Genomic DNA, 16,693 nt, shown 5'->3' with positions numbered 1-16,693 from the left:
ACGCATTTGAGTCACTAAAAATTTAATATTTTCTTAGCTACTCCGTTTTGCGCCTCCCCCCCTTCATATACATATATATATTTTTTTTGGTTAAATGAGGATGCTAGAAAATTTATTAGCACTTGAGACACAGTTGGGGATGAGGAAACTAGTCAACCAGCTATTTCCATAGCAATTTCTATTCTATTTCCGTTGACGTGGCAATTGCGTTCAATTATAGAACTGCAATATTGAAGTATAGGTAGTCACGTTTTACCAATAAATGCAATTCGAAATTTTCTATTATATCTACCTTTTATTTAAATTTTTCTTTTTCTCATTATTTTATTCTAGTACTCTTATAAAATATATTTATATTCTCGTACGATTTAATAGACTCGTTTTATTATTTTTATATTTAAATTCTTACCGCGCAGTCTAATAGAAGTTCCCAATACGAGCTATTGCAATTTAATTTATTTTTTATTTTTATATATGTACATATATTTTTTTTTGGTACTTTCAGTTAAATGTCTATTATACGCAATTGAATTTGGTAAGAATCAGACTAAATATGATAGCAATAATTAAATTAAGGATATTTTATATAAAAGTATATATATTTAATTTATTCAAATATAATTAAAAGGATTAATTTTCTGGTTTTATAAATTAAAACTTCATTTATGATACCCATCAAAAATAGAGCAGACTCACTGTTTAATTAATTAGTAATTTAATTTCAAAGTTCGCTATCGTGTTAAATACAAATATAAAGCAATTAAACAATTCCAATTATGGTTGAAATATTATACAAATACTCCTCTCTACAATTATAAAGTCTTTAATTGTTTAAATAATTAAAAAAAGAAACTAATTGACCGAATTCTGGTAATACGATTTAGTTATTTTTAATGTTAATCTCAAATCTAGTTCCCGTGGTAGCGAAATAGATTAAAAATTTTCAAGAATTGGATAATTTCCGGTGAATCATCATTTGGATTAAATTATTCAGTCATTAATTTCTACGAAATCTTGAATATGATAAATTGTCATTAAAAATTTAAGAGATAATCAGAGCATTGGTCGATTACTTGGAAACTGCGGAAATATTGAAGAAATAGTTTTTTTATTTATCAAAAAAATATACGGAAAAAAAATATTAGTAAATAATACTCAGATTCTCGACAACAGCGCGCTTAGTAATAGAATATTAGTAAATATTATGGAGTAGAACGTAAGAAATTAATAACAGATGCATTTTTTTGACAAGTTTGTAGTTCTTTAAGGTTTAAGTACACTGATAAAAAATTTGACTTGATTCAAGAGAAAAAATCTTGAACCACGAATAGCATTTTGAAGAAAATGATTTTTTTGAGTCAAGAGAAAAAAATTATTGAACCAAGAAATTATTCTTGGTTCAAGTAAATTTCTCTTGGTTCAAGAATTTTTTCTCTTGACTCAAGAAAATCATTTTCTTCAAAATGCCATTCTTGGTTCAAGATTTTCGCTCTTGAATCAAGTCAACTTTTTTATCAGTGTAGTAATTTTAAATAGTCAAGCAGTATATTTTAACGATTAACTGTTAATTATAGCAGTTTAAACATTAAAATCATAATTTCTGATTGAAACGATATCAGTTATTGAACATAACATAAATAATTACAAGTTGAACTACAATTATTGTCAATCATTTTTTCCCGTATAAAATTTCAATTTCTATTTTCAGATACGCACACAGTAAAAAAGGATTCGTAAAAATCAACATATATCGTGTGTAAAACGAACGTTTTACACTTATTTATATGTTATTTTAACATGTTGTGAGTGTTAAAAAAAGTTACCCTTATATGTTAAAAGTAAAAATTTTCCAATAATTCTTGTGTGATGGTCGACATTATTTTTAACATATTTTGTGTGTCGATTTGATTGTAACATATAAAAAGTGTTAATTTCGAATAAAATAACATTTTTGTGTGTTAAAAAATCAATCGATTGTGACAGTTCAAACAAGATAAATAGTGTGTTAAATTGACACACAAAAGTGTTAAAAATTCAACATTCAGAATTTTAACACACGTTTTTTAATGTGCAGTTAAATTTATCGCGTAGAAAAATAATTTCATACTTTATATGATCTACGTTTAGAATTAAAACGTAAAATTTAAAGATGTCAGTGCCAGCACTAATTTTCAGATTCTCAACAGGTAAATATTTAAATTCTGTTTTATGCAGTACTCCGTTGAATTTCATTTTCTGTTCAATTAAATCTTCAATAAATCTATACATTTTTTGTTAGCAACACTAGATTAGTTAATAAAAGCAGAATAAAATAAATTACTACGTTCTAAAGTTCCCTGATTTTTAAATTGTTCATTTTCTAAAACAATATTCGTCTTTTAATTCGACGCGTACTAAATTTCGAAATTAGGCAGTTATATAATTTATGAAAATTTTATTAAATGAAGTCGCTGATACCGAAATTAAATTTCGACGCATTTAATATTTAATAGATCTATTGAAATTTAATATATCACACAAATCATGACTTCTCTGATTGCAATTATATATGTAACAAACTAATCTGTAATAAATTATATTGGAACACGTGGCAACTATTGAAATACCATATATTGATTTGGATATCAGTAATAGAGTTAAAATTGGCTACTAGTTATCAAAAGAATGCAAATGCTCGTCGGCGAGTATTTAAACGACCCGCAATTTACCGAATGTTTCATGATAAAAATGAGGTTAAGTAAATATTATAAATATACTAGCCTATAAATAAATTCGTGCTGAAAGACGCTAAATCATTTATTTCATGTAAATAATTTATAAAATATTAAATTAGTAAACGAAATTAAAAAATCCATCTCGTGACTTTTTTTAAAAAACGGCTCGATCTAACGGAATTGCTTTATACTTTTTTTCTTTTTTGCTTATTTTCCTCCTCCGCATCTTTTCCATCTACTGCTACCTCTTCTTGGTCTTCTTCATCATCAGTATTATTATTTTTTTTTTTTTATTCATCTTCCTTTTTTCATCATAATAATTTTCCTTTTTTTTTCTTCTGCTTCTTCTCCATCTTGTTCGTTTAGACAGAGAAAACTTCTTAAGACCATCTCTGGAGATTACGATGAACGGGATCTTTGTTTATGTATAGTCTTATATATACATTCACGACTGGCCTCTCGTCTCTCGTCATTAAATGTCCGACAGCCATCAAGTCATTTGCGGAAAGCATGTCCGTTCAAAGAATCCTCTTTACCTTATTTCATATATTAATTTTTTTTTATTATGACACCTAATTCCAAAACCTCCCATGAAGTAAAATATCGTTCAAAATATTCTCCAAAAAAGTTAATAACCGCGAACTTCAAAATTTAAGACTATTCTAAACTTTGAGATGAGCATTTTTGGAAATTCAAAAAGGCCGCGTTTTCAAAAAATTTTTATAAGAATCAAAAAATGTTCGTAAATTCTTATGAGGTCTTTTTTTTTCATGTTCTTCGTACTGGAAAAATTTTCAAATTGATTTATTTTTGCTTGAAAAATTTAGACAAACGTTCCTGAAAAATACTCAGTTGAAAATTTTTTCTACTGTTGAATATTTTCAAATTTCCAAAGTGATCAATTCAAAATTCTGAACCGACCCAAATTTGGAAGCTCACGATTATGAATTTTTTTTGAAAATTTTTGGAATTAATTTTCCTTACACGGGATATGAACATAATTTCAATGAAAATAACAAATATAAAATTTGCCAATATATTTATATGAAACTAATCATTTTCTCTTTACTAATAAGAAAAAAAAATATGCAATAGTTTTAGCATTACAAAGTATTCAATATTGCATAGATATTAAATTGATGTCTTAAGACATATATACATATCTAATCATATGCATATGATCTTTGGTAATTCAATCAAGGCGTTGCAAACAGATTCCACTAGGCTTCCGGTTGTGTTCAACAGTATGGCGGCATAATTATTGTGGTTCGCCCACACAATCGAACCGTTACTAGCCACTTCATTTGCTATGTGTACATTCAAAATGTTTCTGTATTCAATTATTATTATTAATAATAACATATATTATAGTCGATAAATTTCAGCTTTAATTTTAGCCTCTCATATATATGAAATAAAAATTTTAATCCTATATGCAATGCAACTATTAAAACCTATTCATACGATTTTCAAATGTTTTTATTTCCAAATATGAGTAATGTTCAAAAATAAGAAATCAATGCCGTGTAAAAATAAATTGAAATTAATTTTTGGTTATTTTGTTACATGTCACGTGTGTGCACAGATGAAATTTTGAAAAATAATTTATTGGAAATTTGACATGTATGATTACAAAAATATTTGTTACAGTAAACTTTGAAATTTGAAATAATTTGAAGTGGATTTTTAAAAATATAAGAAAAAAAAAAACAATAAATGAGACAGTAATTTTAGGCTGGATTTACTGTCACCAAATTTTGGAATTTTGTAACTTTTTTCTGGGTTTTATCTAGACATAGAGTTTCAAAAATTCTTGAATTTTCTAAAATTTTACTAAAGTAAAATTCAAAATTTAAACTGTCAAATTTATGATGATCAAATCAATAAAATATAAACTTTTATAGATATATTGATTACGACTAAAAGACGAAGCCTTCGATATAAATTATCAATCGATTTTAACTTCAGTGTTCTAAAGTTAATGCAAACAAGTCGATTGAATATATATATAGTTTGAATTTTATTGTATTTACGTACATACGGACGAACGAATAGACCAACGCGATACCGAAAATAAAACCTTTTATTTGATTTTTTATGAATATCCAAGTAAATCGATTGTGAACTACAACGGTCTTGTTTTTTTTTCTCTTTTTTAATATCTTTTTTGCAATAAAAATTTTTTACAAGTTCATTGTCCTATAAATGTAAATATAAAAAAAAATTCAGAGCATTTATAGACCTCAGTACAGCTTTACATTGAAGGTGGGCAATTATTCAGTTGTTAAAAAAATTAGAGTACAAAATATTGAGTTTAAAAAAATTATGACATACTTATATTTACCTAAGTATGCATAAGAAAAAAATATCTAGTGAACTGATTTTATCTTATGCTTAAAAACTTTTCGGCAATGACAGGAAATTATTTAAAAATTAAAAACGAATAAGAGTATTAAGAAATTACGGTTTAAAATTTAAGTCGCTGATATTTTTTTAAGTAATGAAATACTGATCACAATCAGATTCGATAACTTTGTAATAACAGGGTTCAAAATTTTACTTACTACCGTAATTTGGCGTAAGTCAATAGTCATTTAAATGATTATCGTTGTTATGAGTAAAGCACTTAAAATATTACTCATAGATTATATACGTAATAATTTCCATGGCAATTAAAGTGAAAGCTTTTTTTTTTAGTTTAAAAATCCATAGATAAATATTATGAATTTTTGCTAATTGACTACTTTCTAAAAGATTAAAAAGTTAATACTCTTTCAGTTTATGTATTTGAATTTTTTCAAATTTTATAATTAGAATAAAAAACATTGCACTGAATCTATGAAGATTAAAAGTGATACTAGAGAAAAAAAATAGTAAACATGAAAAGATGTAAACTGTAGAGTAAAAAATTTTTTTTTACCATCAGTTAAATCTTTGAAAAGAAAATACAAGTGAAAAAAAAATGAAAAAATTTTGTCGCTCTAGGGAGATAGATGAAAAACTTTTTCCATTTCTTTTTGCAGCCCTTTTACTGTCTCTAAGGGGTATCTGTTGAAGAAAACTAGAAAACTCAGAAACTCTACAAAGTAATAAAGACTATTTTCTTCGACACGACAACTTGTCTATGACTATTTTTATATTATTTATTTTTCAATATATAAATTTATCATCGTCACGGGAAATTCCAATATTTAATAACTAATATATCATAAATGATAAGTTTTTTTTTTTTTATTAAATGATCTTATAAATATTGAGCAATTATTTATTTTTCCAATCGCTTAAATGTAAAAATTTTATTCTTAGAATTATGAGAAAATATATTTAATATATAGATATATATTTCAAATAATTAAACGATCAAAGGAAATCCCAGAAAAAAAAACTAACGATAAACGAATTTTAAAAATATTTCGTACCTTGACCTTTCGTTTTTATCGAAATATTTATCATACTTCTCAAACGTTTATTGTTTTTTATTTATATCATTGATAAAGTTAATTTTATAATAAATATTGATTCAGTATTTCATGATTGACAAATATAAAAAAATTATTATCAATAGATCGTTATTTGTCTATAAAAAATAGAAGATTTGAAAAAAGTTTATAAGAATATTCGTTAATTATAATTATAATTTTTTATTTTTATGTAAAGTAAGAGACCCAGTACCCGATCACTCCACGTTCCCTGATCAGGTTCTAGATCTTTGAATTTAAACGGAAAAAAAAGGATTTCTTGACGCAAAATATTTATGTACCTAAAAATTGAGACATTTTTCGCGCAAGTAAAAAAAAGAAACAAAATTGCAAAGTAAAAAATCTACTGGATGACTAAATTTCTGAAATGTTTCGCATTTAGATCCTGGTATATCAGCTGAAAATCTCAAGCCAACCCCAACCTCCGAAACTACCCCAAGCACTCGAATTACATCAATTTTTTTCATTTTCGTTGTGCGAAAAACATTCCGATCTTCAGGTACATAAATATTTTTACCCGCCCCAAGAAATTTTTTGAATTATAAACTGAAAACAATAATTTTCTATACGAAAAAAAGTTTATTGTGCTAAGAAATTTTTTCTAGACCTAAAAAATTTCTACTTTCCTGTAATGGTGCAAAATATTTCTTGCGTCAAGAAATCATTTTTTTGTGTGATTAAGCACAGGGAATTTCAGCTAACAAATTATTAAAGACTTCTACTTCATCAACGATACTCAGCTTCGTAACACGACTAACAAAGAAAACCTATTAACTCTTATAAATTCATTAATTATAACTAAATCGCAAGAATTTCAATAAAAATGTTTTCACAGGCGTTTTATTCTGAGTAATTTAAAGCCACTTCTTAAATAATTGGGTTAATATTAGATGCGTACTTAAAGTTTTATCGAGTTCTCGTAAACTCGAACAACTTTATTGACAGCCTCAGTAATATTTAAATTATTCCGTATAAAAAATTTACTAATTTCACTAGTATCAGACGGCTTTGATTGAAACTAACCAATGACAATTGACATTAAGACCAAATGTCTAAAGTCAAATAAGTTAGATGTGAATCTATAAAATTAATTGTGCGATTAGTCATTCATACATTACGCTAATAAATTAAGTGGATATCATATTATCTGGAAAATTAATTTTTTCTATATATCGACTCCCATTTTTTATAAATCAACTTCCGGTTAATTTTTCAAGGTGACAACAAAATAATCAAGTAAATAAAATTTACAGATTAATTTTCTACGGCTGATTTATTACGATACCGAATTGAACAATAACTTATATATCAGTTAATTAATTTTGATTAATTAAATCTTGCAGAAAATTTTTAATTGCACACCTCAAGTACAATTCGTTCATTTAAAGCATTCGTACACAGCAGAAAAAAATTTGTGGTGAAATTTTCGTGTCAAATATTGAAAACTCTATTGACTGTCACCGGAAATAGGAGAGAAAATTAAAAAAAATATTTGTGTTGAAAAATGAAAATAATTCTGTGGATCATTTCCAACGATAGTTTGTATTGTTTTTCATACAATGTATGTAAATATACAAAATAAATATTATATTTTCAATCACTTCGCTATACAATGGCTGTGTATTTAATTTGAAATAAAAAATTACTACGCAGAAATAATGCACACCTTCAGCGCCTTGTTTTAGAGGTTAGAGGTGTGCGATAATTAAAATTAATTAAGTATTTCAATATATTTTATATAAATAGAAGGGTTCTATCGATAATTTTGTCCTGGTAATTTCATAAGAGGATAAAGAGACCCTTTTGCACGGTATTATACTGAACGAATAGGATAGATAGACAAAAAGGGTGAGATCATGTCTGGCTTCGGCAATGTATACTCTACACTCTCTATATGTATATATATTTATATATATATATATGTTTATATATAGACACAGACGTAAATTTTACCGGATTTTAACGGGTAAAAGAGGGTACTTTAAAGTTAAGTACTAATGTATTATCGATGTATTATAAATTTATCTATATACAATATTATTACGTATATTACATTACATATATAACATGAAATACTTGTTATACGAATTAATTATCTATCGTGATATTACACTCATGATAATAATTCCTCTATGAAATATTAATTAGATGTTAATGATCTAGCAGAATAAAAATTTTCGAAAGCTTCACTGGTTAAATAATTAACTGTAAAAATATTTTATTACTTTACAATTAAATTATTTAAAGGTCAATTAAGCATTCTATGAAATTTTAAATTGGTCAAATTGAAATTTAAAATTCAATAAATTAAATCCGAACCGTAGTCGTCAATAATTCAAAATAAAAAATAAACAGATAAAAAAAATTGAGTCATTTTTTTAAAAATTTCTATTGTCTATGACTATAAACAGAATGTTTAATTACTCTATAGATATAATAATGAATGAAATTTTTTCTAGACATAAATATCATAAAAAAAGTGTATTGTTATCTCAATTTATTATGTATTGTTTTTAATTGACGTTATGAAATAGATAACGACATAATTACCTACAATACGTTTACTCGATTATTAATTGGCATTAAGGTATCAAAACAAGTAATTATTAAGATTTAATGGGTCGGAAGTGTTTGTTGATAATTTTATTTTACTTTTAATTCAATTAAATCTAAATTTAATTTTAAATATTTATCAAATATAAACTTTTATTTACGAACTCTAGTAAATTTAAATTTTATAAAATTTCATATATTTTTATTAATCTATTTACTCTCGTTAAATGATGTTTCAATATTTGTTTAGTGAGTCTATGTGTACTTTACATCGATTAAATTACCATTTATTTAATTGTATTTGTTTTAAAAACCAAATATATATGTAATATATAAATTACAGAATAGCAGTGGGAAAAAATTTTTTAAATAATTGTTATTTTGAACTGTAAAAAAATTTGGAGTGGATTCGGAGTGTCTACAGTTTTTACTTTTTAAATACGAATTCAATCGGAGTTCAGGAGTAAAAAAAAATTTCTCTGCACACGGAGTAAATAAGGAGTGTTTTTTTTACGGAGGGACTTGAATTTTATTTGAATTCATATTTATTCTGATTCGGAGTTTTTGTATTAAAATAAACTCTTTTTCGAAGTAAATTTTACTCTGAACCGGAATTTCAATAGTAAATTAAACCCTTTCGAAGTGAATTTTACTCCAAGGGGATTAAAAAGACTGTCATCTGCTCTGCATTAACTCCGGATTTACTCCACTAATTTTTTACTGTATACTTGATCTGATAAAATTTAAATTTAAAAAAAAATTAAGTTACAGAAAAAATTTTAAGCTGGTAAATAAAATGAATGTGTCGGGATTTTACTAAATAGCTTTTGATACTCAAGATTTGAATTATGAATAATTTTTGACAGCAAACTCGAGTGCTTCGGTCAATTGATATCTATATTAAATTCAAATTCCCTAGAGTTAATTTTTATTCCGGCCTTCAGTATAAATTCAGACTACAGACATTTTTTTTTTTTTTAAATGGACTTGTTTGTCGAATCAATTATAGATATTTATTTTATTGATCAAATACTAACGATTAAGATTTTACAAAAAGCGCGCGCTAGTTAAATATATAGAAAATAATATGAAATATTAAAAACAAATAAAAAATTTAATTTGTTATTTTTTTCTAGACTACGACTACTCATTTACTGAAAATAAATACTAATAAAAATTTAATTTCGAGTTGAAAATCAAACAGTAATAAAAAAAGACATTTTTTAACTCGTCTTGATAAAAATAAAATTTGACTATAAAAAAATACTGACGCAGTCATAAATCATTTAATCTGACTTCAGAAAATAAATAAAATAATAAAAAAAAATTCCTATTACATGAAAATTTAAAAAATAAAAAAAATAAATACATATCTTCGATATATATTTTTCCTATGAATACAAATGGACTATCAATATTTATTCGTTTTCACCGAATTTCATTTCGTTTATTATAAAAATAAAAAAATACATAAATAATATACCGAAAATTTTATGTTGCATAAAAAAATATGATTGTGAATAAAGCAGACATCAGACAAATTTAAAATTATAAATAAATAGAGTAAATAATTTAAAAAATGAAATTTAAAAAAATGCGCATTCTAAAAATTTTGAAATTAATAAGTGCATTTTTTTTTTTTAATTATTTACCCTATTTATTTACAATTTTAAATTTGTCTGATGTCTGCTACATTCACTCATAAAAAAATATGGATTTAAATATTCAAATGCTAAATGAGTATATTTATACAGAAAAAAATGATATTTAAAAAAAAATGCGCATTCAAAAAAATTTGAAATTAATAAGTGCATTTTTTAAAAATATATTTTTTTAAATATTGACTCTATTTAATTATAATTTTAAATTTGTCTGATGTCTGTTACATTCACACTCATAAAAAAGTATGGATTTGAATATTCAAATACTAAATGAGTATATTTATATATAAAAAAATGATATTTAAAAAAAATGCGCATTTAAAAAATTTTGAATTTAATAAGTGCAATTTTTTTTAAATTATTTACTCTATTTATTTATAATTTTAAGTTTGTCTGATGTCTGCTACATCCAGACATAAAAAAAATTGATTTGAAAATTCAAATGCTAAATGGGTATATTTATATATAAAAACATGATATTTAACCCAATAATATAACATTAAAATTATGTTAGTATTTCAACAAACATCAAGTACATTTCACTTTATGTATAAATGTGTTTTAATGAATAGAATATAATAGTGCCACTGATATATCGAGTTTTATGTTATGAATACGAATCTCCAATAACTATTCTGTATTGTCTCATCACAATGACACCCATGAGTATTATCTCTGTCTATGTCTCTTTCTCTTTACTCGTTAATCGTGAATCAGAAATGATTGAGCGACATATGGACCAAATAGTCCCAGCAAATAACAATAATAATCATTTTTACTATTATTGTTATCCAGTTACAATAAATAAATTATTCATTTTGGAGCGACTACCAATAGTTTAACTTTACCTCGATAGTTTATACTTCTATATAAGCGTGAAACAAATATTATTTATGGTATATTTGTTTTTTTTCTGTTAATGGTCCGGAAATCTTTAACGGTCCATATAAAAGTACAGACGTACTTAAATCCTTGAAAAAAAAAAAAATAATAATCTCTGAGTAACAAAAGCTTGGACCGTTTTACTAAAACTGCTTCGTCATTTTTTTAAAAATCAACATTTTTAAATAATTAAAAATTTTTTACCCCCATAATGATTTGAATTCAAATATAAAAAAAATTTATAACAGTTAAAGCAGTCAACATTTTTTTTTCAAATTTACCATTAGAAGAAAAAATTTTTGAATTTACATCAGACTCAAAAAAAATTGCACCCATATTTTAAAATTAATTTTGTGTCCAATTTGATGAAAAAAATAATGATACTGAAATTAGCCGTCTAATAATTTTTGGATTCTTTAAAAAACTATAAATTATTAGAAAAAAAAATTTCAAAAAATTGCACCTGTAGTTTTTTTTATTTTCTACATGCGCATTTTTTTAGTTTTTTTTTTTGTAATTAATAAGTTAAAAAAAACGACAATTTTTAATTGCTAACTTCAGGGCCATAATAAAACATAGCTGATGTTAACAGACAATTAAGAATTTTAACAAATCAACTACAAAAAAAAAAAAACCAAAAAAATGCACATGTAGAAAATAAAAAAAACTACAGGCGCAATTTTTTGAAATTTTTTTTTTCTATAATTTATAGTTTTTTAAAGCATCCAAAAATTATTAGACGTCGGCTAACCATGATCCTGAAGTTAGCAGATAATTCAAAATTTTTGCATTTTTTTTTGAACAATTAAATTTGAAGAATAATAAAACTAAAAATATACACATGTAGAAAATTTAAAAAACTACAGGTGCTTTTTTTTCAAATATTTTTTTTCTTCTGGTTCATCGTCTGAAAAAAAATCAAAAAATTATTAGACGTCTGCTAGCTTCAGTATCATGGCTAACCAGTGTCATAATGAAACTGTCAAATTTTCCTTTTTTTTTTTTTGGAGTATTCTTTAAAAAAATTCAATTTTTCTAAAACTATCAAACGTAATACCTGACAGCACATATACATATATATTGCTGTCATATATTGATGCACATCTTCAAGCCCAGTGCAGTTATATTAATTTGAAAAAGTAATTTAAAAAAAAGAAACGACTTGTTGTCTCCACTCCCTTTTCGGCGGCTACTCCATGTATACACAAGACCTTCGACTATTTTTACGATTGACAAGCCGCCGACTTGCGTCGCATTCCATTGCTTTGTCGTATACCTTTTTTTATTCTTTTCTTCCCTTTTTTTTCTTTATGACAGGGAGTATATATATATACACACCACACTCATACATACATATACATTGTAAATGATAGATGGATAGTTGAGTGTCATGTACAATAGTGTACATAGAAATTTATTTTTGAGATGTGACAAGACAAACAGAAGCTTTGGAGGAATAATTTTTAATTATATTTATACTAATTAATAATAAATAATAATTTGAATTTATAATTTATGAGAATAAATAAAAATGGAGTGGAGTAAAAATTAAGAATGAGAGAATTCAAAAATTTAGTGACGGGGAGCAGAAGGTTGCAGACGAATGCTATGCCAAGTACTTTTGTTGATAAATTATTTAAATTTGAAAAAGTGAATTGCACTCACCTCATTAGCAACAGCAGCATAAGCTTCGCCGAAGACGAAAGCGCACGCAACAATCCAATATATCCTCGGACGCATTTTTTAAAACAAAACTTAAACTTACAACTGATACTTAACGTCCGTTCTCACGGGGCTCCACAAGAGCCCGGTTTAAAAAATCACTTTTTAAATTTAAATATATACTGAGTATTAATATTATTATTATTTATATATTTATTGTTGGTAATTATTATTTATTTAATAATAGTAATAACAATAATAACCAACGTGTTAACGTTGGATTATTAGACACAAAAAAAAACTCCCAACAGGAGCAACAATCCAACACACACTACACTGATCGATGAATCAAGAGACACTGAGGGCGCGACAATCGGCGGCTTCTTTTCTCTTTTACACAAGATGATTCCACGAGCATTCACGAGGAGGAGCATACAACACTTTTTTTACTTTTATTCAAATTAAGACGGCCATTTTGAACACCAGCGAACTCTAGCGCTCGCTTGGTAACTCAATGGCGCCAAAATTTGAATTTGTGATTTTTTAAATTGCGTTTAAATTTGGTAGAGAAATTTATTTATTTATTGGAATTAATTTAATTAATGACCAGTTATTTCGACACGAGATTTATATACAATTAAGTATATATTATATATATTATATAGAAGCAATGAAAAATTAATATCAGATTTAAAAACTTGCGGTTAATTTAAATTTATGGGAATCGTAATAAGATCAAAATTTAGGTTACTTTTTAAATAAGATAATAAATATGGATACGATATTTAGATATAAAATTTTTTTTTTATTTCTTATGGGCTCATTTACTAAGTAGTCAATCAGTTTTTTTTATTGTAGATTTAATTGATATTTGAATAAAAAGTCGATCAATTTTTTGATGAATGTATAAAATGGCGAATATTTTAATCAATAAGAGTAAATTTGTTTACTGAAATAAGATAATGAATAGACAAATTTTTAGTAAATAAATGTGCCTAGATAAGCTGATGATCTATGAGTGAATATAGCAGACATGGGACATATTATAAATTTTAAATAAATAAATAAATGAATTAAAATAATGAAATTTGAAAAAATGCGCGTACTGATTTTTCATGGATCTGAAAATGCATTTTTTATTTTTATTCTACGGATATGTATTTATGTATTCAAAAATTTTAAAAATTCCCTTCTGTCGGTTACATTCAGACTCATAATAATCTAGTAAATAATTTTAAAATAATGAAAAACGTAGTGGGATTTTGAAATATTTATCTATTTCTGTGGGAAGAAAATTATTGTATAAAGATTTATTTGTATTTAATCATGAATCGATAATTAAAAAAATTTTTAAATTCAAATTCCGTCTAAAGATGGATACAGATATTTTTATTATGTCAATTTATAAATTGTTAATTTAGTTATAGGGTAGACGTACCATTTGTGGACACTACACCATTTTTGGACATTTAATACTTTATTTTAATCAATGAAAAAGCATAAAAAAAAATTCCAATCCAATAGTGTGATAAGAGTATTTTTGAACACATTCCAAAAATTAATCGTGTCATTGCGGAAGTGTCCAAAATTGGCCCTAGAGTGGCCAAAAATGGTACCTCTACCCTAACACTTGACAGGTAGAATAAGAGTACCTATAAAAATTAAACTGTTGAAAAGATTATTTATTCAAAAACTTTACACAAAGCATAAAAAAAAAGTAATGAGTAACACTAAATCTAATTAGGCTCACTAGTTTACAAGCATTGACGTTTAATTGATTAAATAATAATTATTCAATCAATAATTACGAATCAAGTTTTCGTTTGTTAAGTAGTTATCATTATGTTGTTTATATATATTATGTTTTGCAAGTATTCAAGCCTTTTTGATAACTTAGCCGTTCATTTCTTGTCCATTTGGCTGATTCGCGACTTGTGGCGAGTGATAGCTTCTTGATGACGTTTTATTTGCTCTTCGTGAAATGAAATTTCATCATGTAGCTCGTCACGTAATTTAGCTATTTGATCTTTAGACTGAAATTATAAATTTAAATTAATTTCCAATTGAATCTGATTAAATAAATTAATTTGGACTTAATTGGATACTTGAAACGTTCCCGAATAATTCTGATTGGATCTGATAGAAATCCAATTGAGTTTCAATCAGAGTCAATCGGAGTTTAATCAGGACTTTAAACATAAAACGTGGTTTCAAAATGGGTGTAACTGTAGCAGACATCAGACAAATTTAAAATTATTAGTAGAGTCAATAATTAATCAAATTAAATTTTAAAAAATGCGCATTTAAAAAATTAAAAAATTAATAAGTGCGTTTTTTCGAAATATTAATTTTTTAATTATTTACTCTATTTATTTATAATTATAAATTTGTCTGTCTGCTACAGTCACTCATGTTTTCAAATTGTTTTATTTTTTAATGTAAAAGAAAAAAATTATTTAATGTTCTACACATCTTGGGTTGACTCAAAGAAATGTTGACAATAAATCATCTCGTTTAATTGGCTGATTCTTATAAAAAAAAATACCTGATTGTAAAAATATTGATCTTCATTAGCAGCTTCCATTTTACCAAAAGAACCACCAGCTTCACGGATAGTTCCTCCACCACCACCTCCTTTTCCAGCACCAGATCCACGTTCTCCAACCATTCGTGATTGGCTATTAAAATAATTACATAAATTAATAATGAGTGTGAATATAGCAGACGACAAATTTAAAATTATAAATAAATAGAGTAAATAATTAATAAAATGAAATTTAAAAAAACTGCACATTCAAAAAATTTTCAAATTAATAAGTGCATTCTTTATGAATATAATTTTTTAAATTATTTGTAATTTTAAATTTGTTTGATGTCTGCTCATTCATGACAGTAAAGTTGGCGGATAATAATAAAATAAATTTTTTTTAACAAAAAAATTAAAAAATGAACTTTCAGAAAATTCTAAAGTCAGTATATGCATTTTTTTTTATTTTATTAATTTAATTGTTTAATTTTTTCACATGTAATTTAAAAGTTGTCTTATGTCATCTACAGTTACCCTCATAATTAATTTAAAAAAAACAATTTATGAATGACAAAATTATTTTTTCAAAGAAAAAAAATTTAAAACAATAAAGTCAGCAATAAATCTATTTTTATCTTTTACAGAATTCACCAAATATTTATCTTGACTGGTTATATATTACATAATTGTCTAGAAATTTCAGATGAAAAAAAATTAATTTTACTTACGTTAAAAAAATAGAACGCAATTAAATAAAATGACTAATTAAAAATGAATCTTAACAGTCGTATTTATAAAAGCTGTTTGTCAATAGCGAGGACAAAAATAAAATAAATTTCATTGGGAGGAAATAATAAACATTTAATTACCGGCAGATTGACTTTGTACAAAAAAAGACGACTGCTTGTAATTAAATTTTTATTTGTTCATTTAAAATCTTTAATAAATAATTAATTATTTTTATACCTCAGAGTGGCCATATTACGTGAGCAAATTGATAGAGCACGTTGCATTTTTATGATAGTAATTAATAATATTCTTTAGAAAATTTTTATCTGCAATTCGAGAAATTAATTCCTGGGCAATTTAATATACGCAATATTGTAAAATACCCGGTGATATGATATATTTATAAGAACATCAACCCGATTTATTTTATTTATGGTATTTTCTAAACGGGTTACTTTTTTATCGACAGCTAAGATGTTGAAATTT

At 25.2% G+C, this 16,693-nt stretch overlaps 2 protein-coding genes across 3 annotated transcripts in view; both read right to left on the bottom strand.

Annotated features, from left to right (window-relative positions):
- Positions 1–13,319, bottom strand: part of LOC130671132 (syndecan-like) — a 64,137-nt gene extending 50,818 nt beyond the window's left edge. Inside the window, exon 1 of the mRNA XM_057474851.1 lies at positions 12,955–13,319. Coding sequence (XP_057330834.1) covers positions 12,955–13,029 — 75 coding nt within the window. The 5' untranslated portion in view covers positions 13,030–13,319. The remainder of the gene's footprint in view (positions 1–12,954) is intronic.
- A 1,293-nt stretch (positions 13,320–14,612) lies between these two features.
- LOC130670903 (ATPase inhibitor mai-2, mitochondrial-like) lies at positions 14,613–16,605 on the bottom strand. 2 transcript variants are annotated; one of them, XM_057474519.1, is made up of 3 exons: positions 16,445–16,605; positions 15,497–15,629; positions 14,613–14,984 (listed from the first exon to the last, which is right to left on the bottom strand). In XM_057474519.1, the coding sequence occupies exons 1-3, from the start codon at positions 16,489–16,491 to the stop codon at positions 14,853–14,855; spliced, it is 312 nt and encodes a 103-aa protein (XP_057330502.1). In that variant the 5' UTR covers positions 16,492–16,605; the 3' UTR covers positions 14,613–14,852. The 2 variants fall into 2 exon arrangements, with proteins under 2 accessions (XP_057330502.1, XP_057330503.1); XM_057474520.1 differs by lacking the exon at positions 16,445–16,605 and adding an exon at positions 16,207–16,350.
- Positions 16,606–16,693: the final 88 nt, after the last annotated feature.

This window comes from Microplitis mediator, chromosome 7 (assembly GCF_029852145.1).
Source record: "Microplitis mediator isolate UGA2020A chromosome 7, iyMicMedi2.1, whole genome shotgun sequence".
Classification (NCBI taxonomy): domain Eukaryota; kingdom Metazoa; phylum Arthropoda; class Insecta; order Hymenoptera; family Braconidae; genus Microplitis; species Microplitis mediator.
Note: the sequence above shows the minus strand (reverse complement) of the source record. Positions and strands in the feature narration are given on the sequence as shown.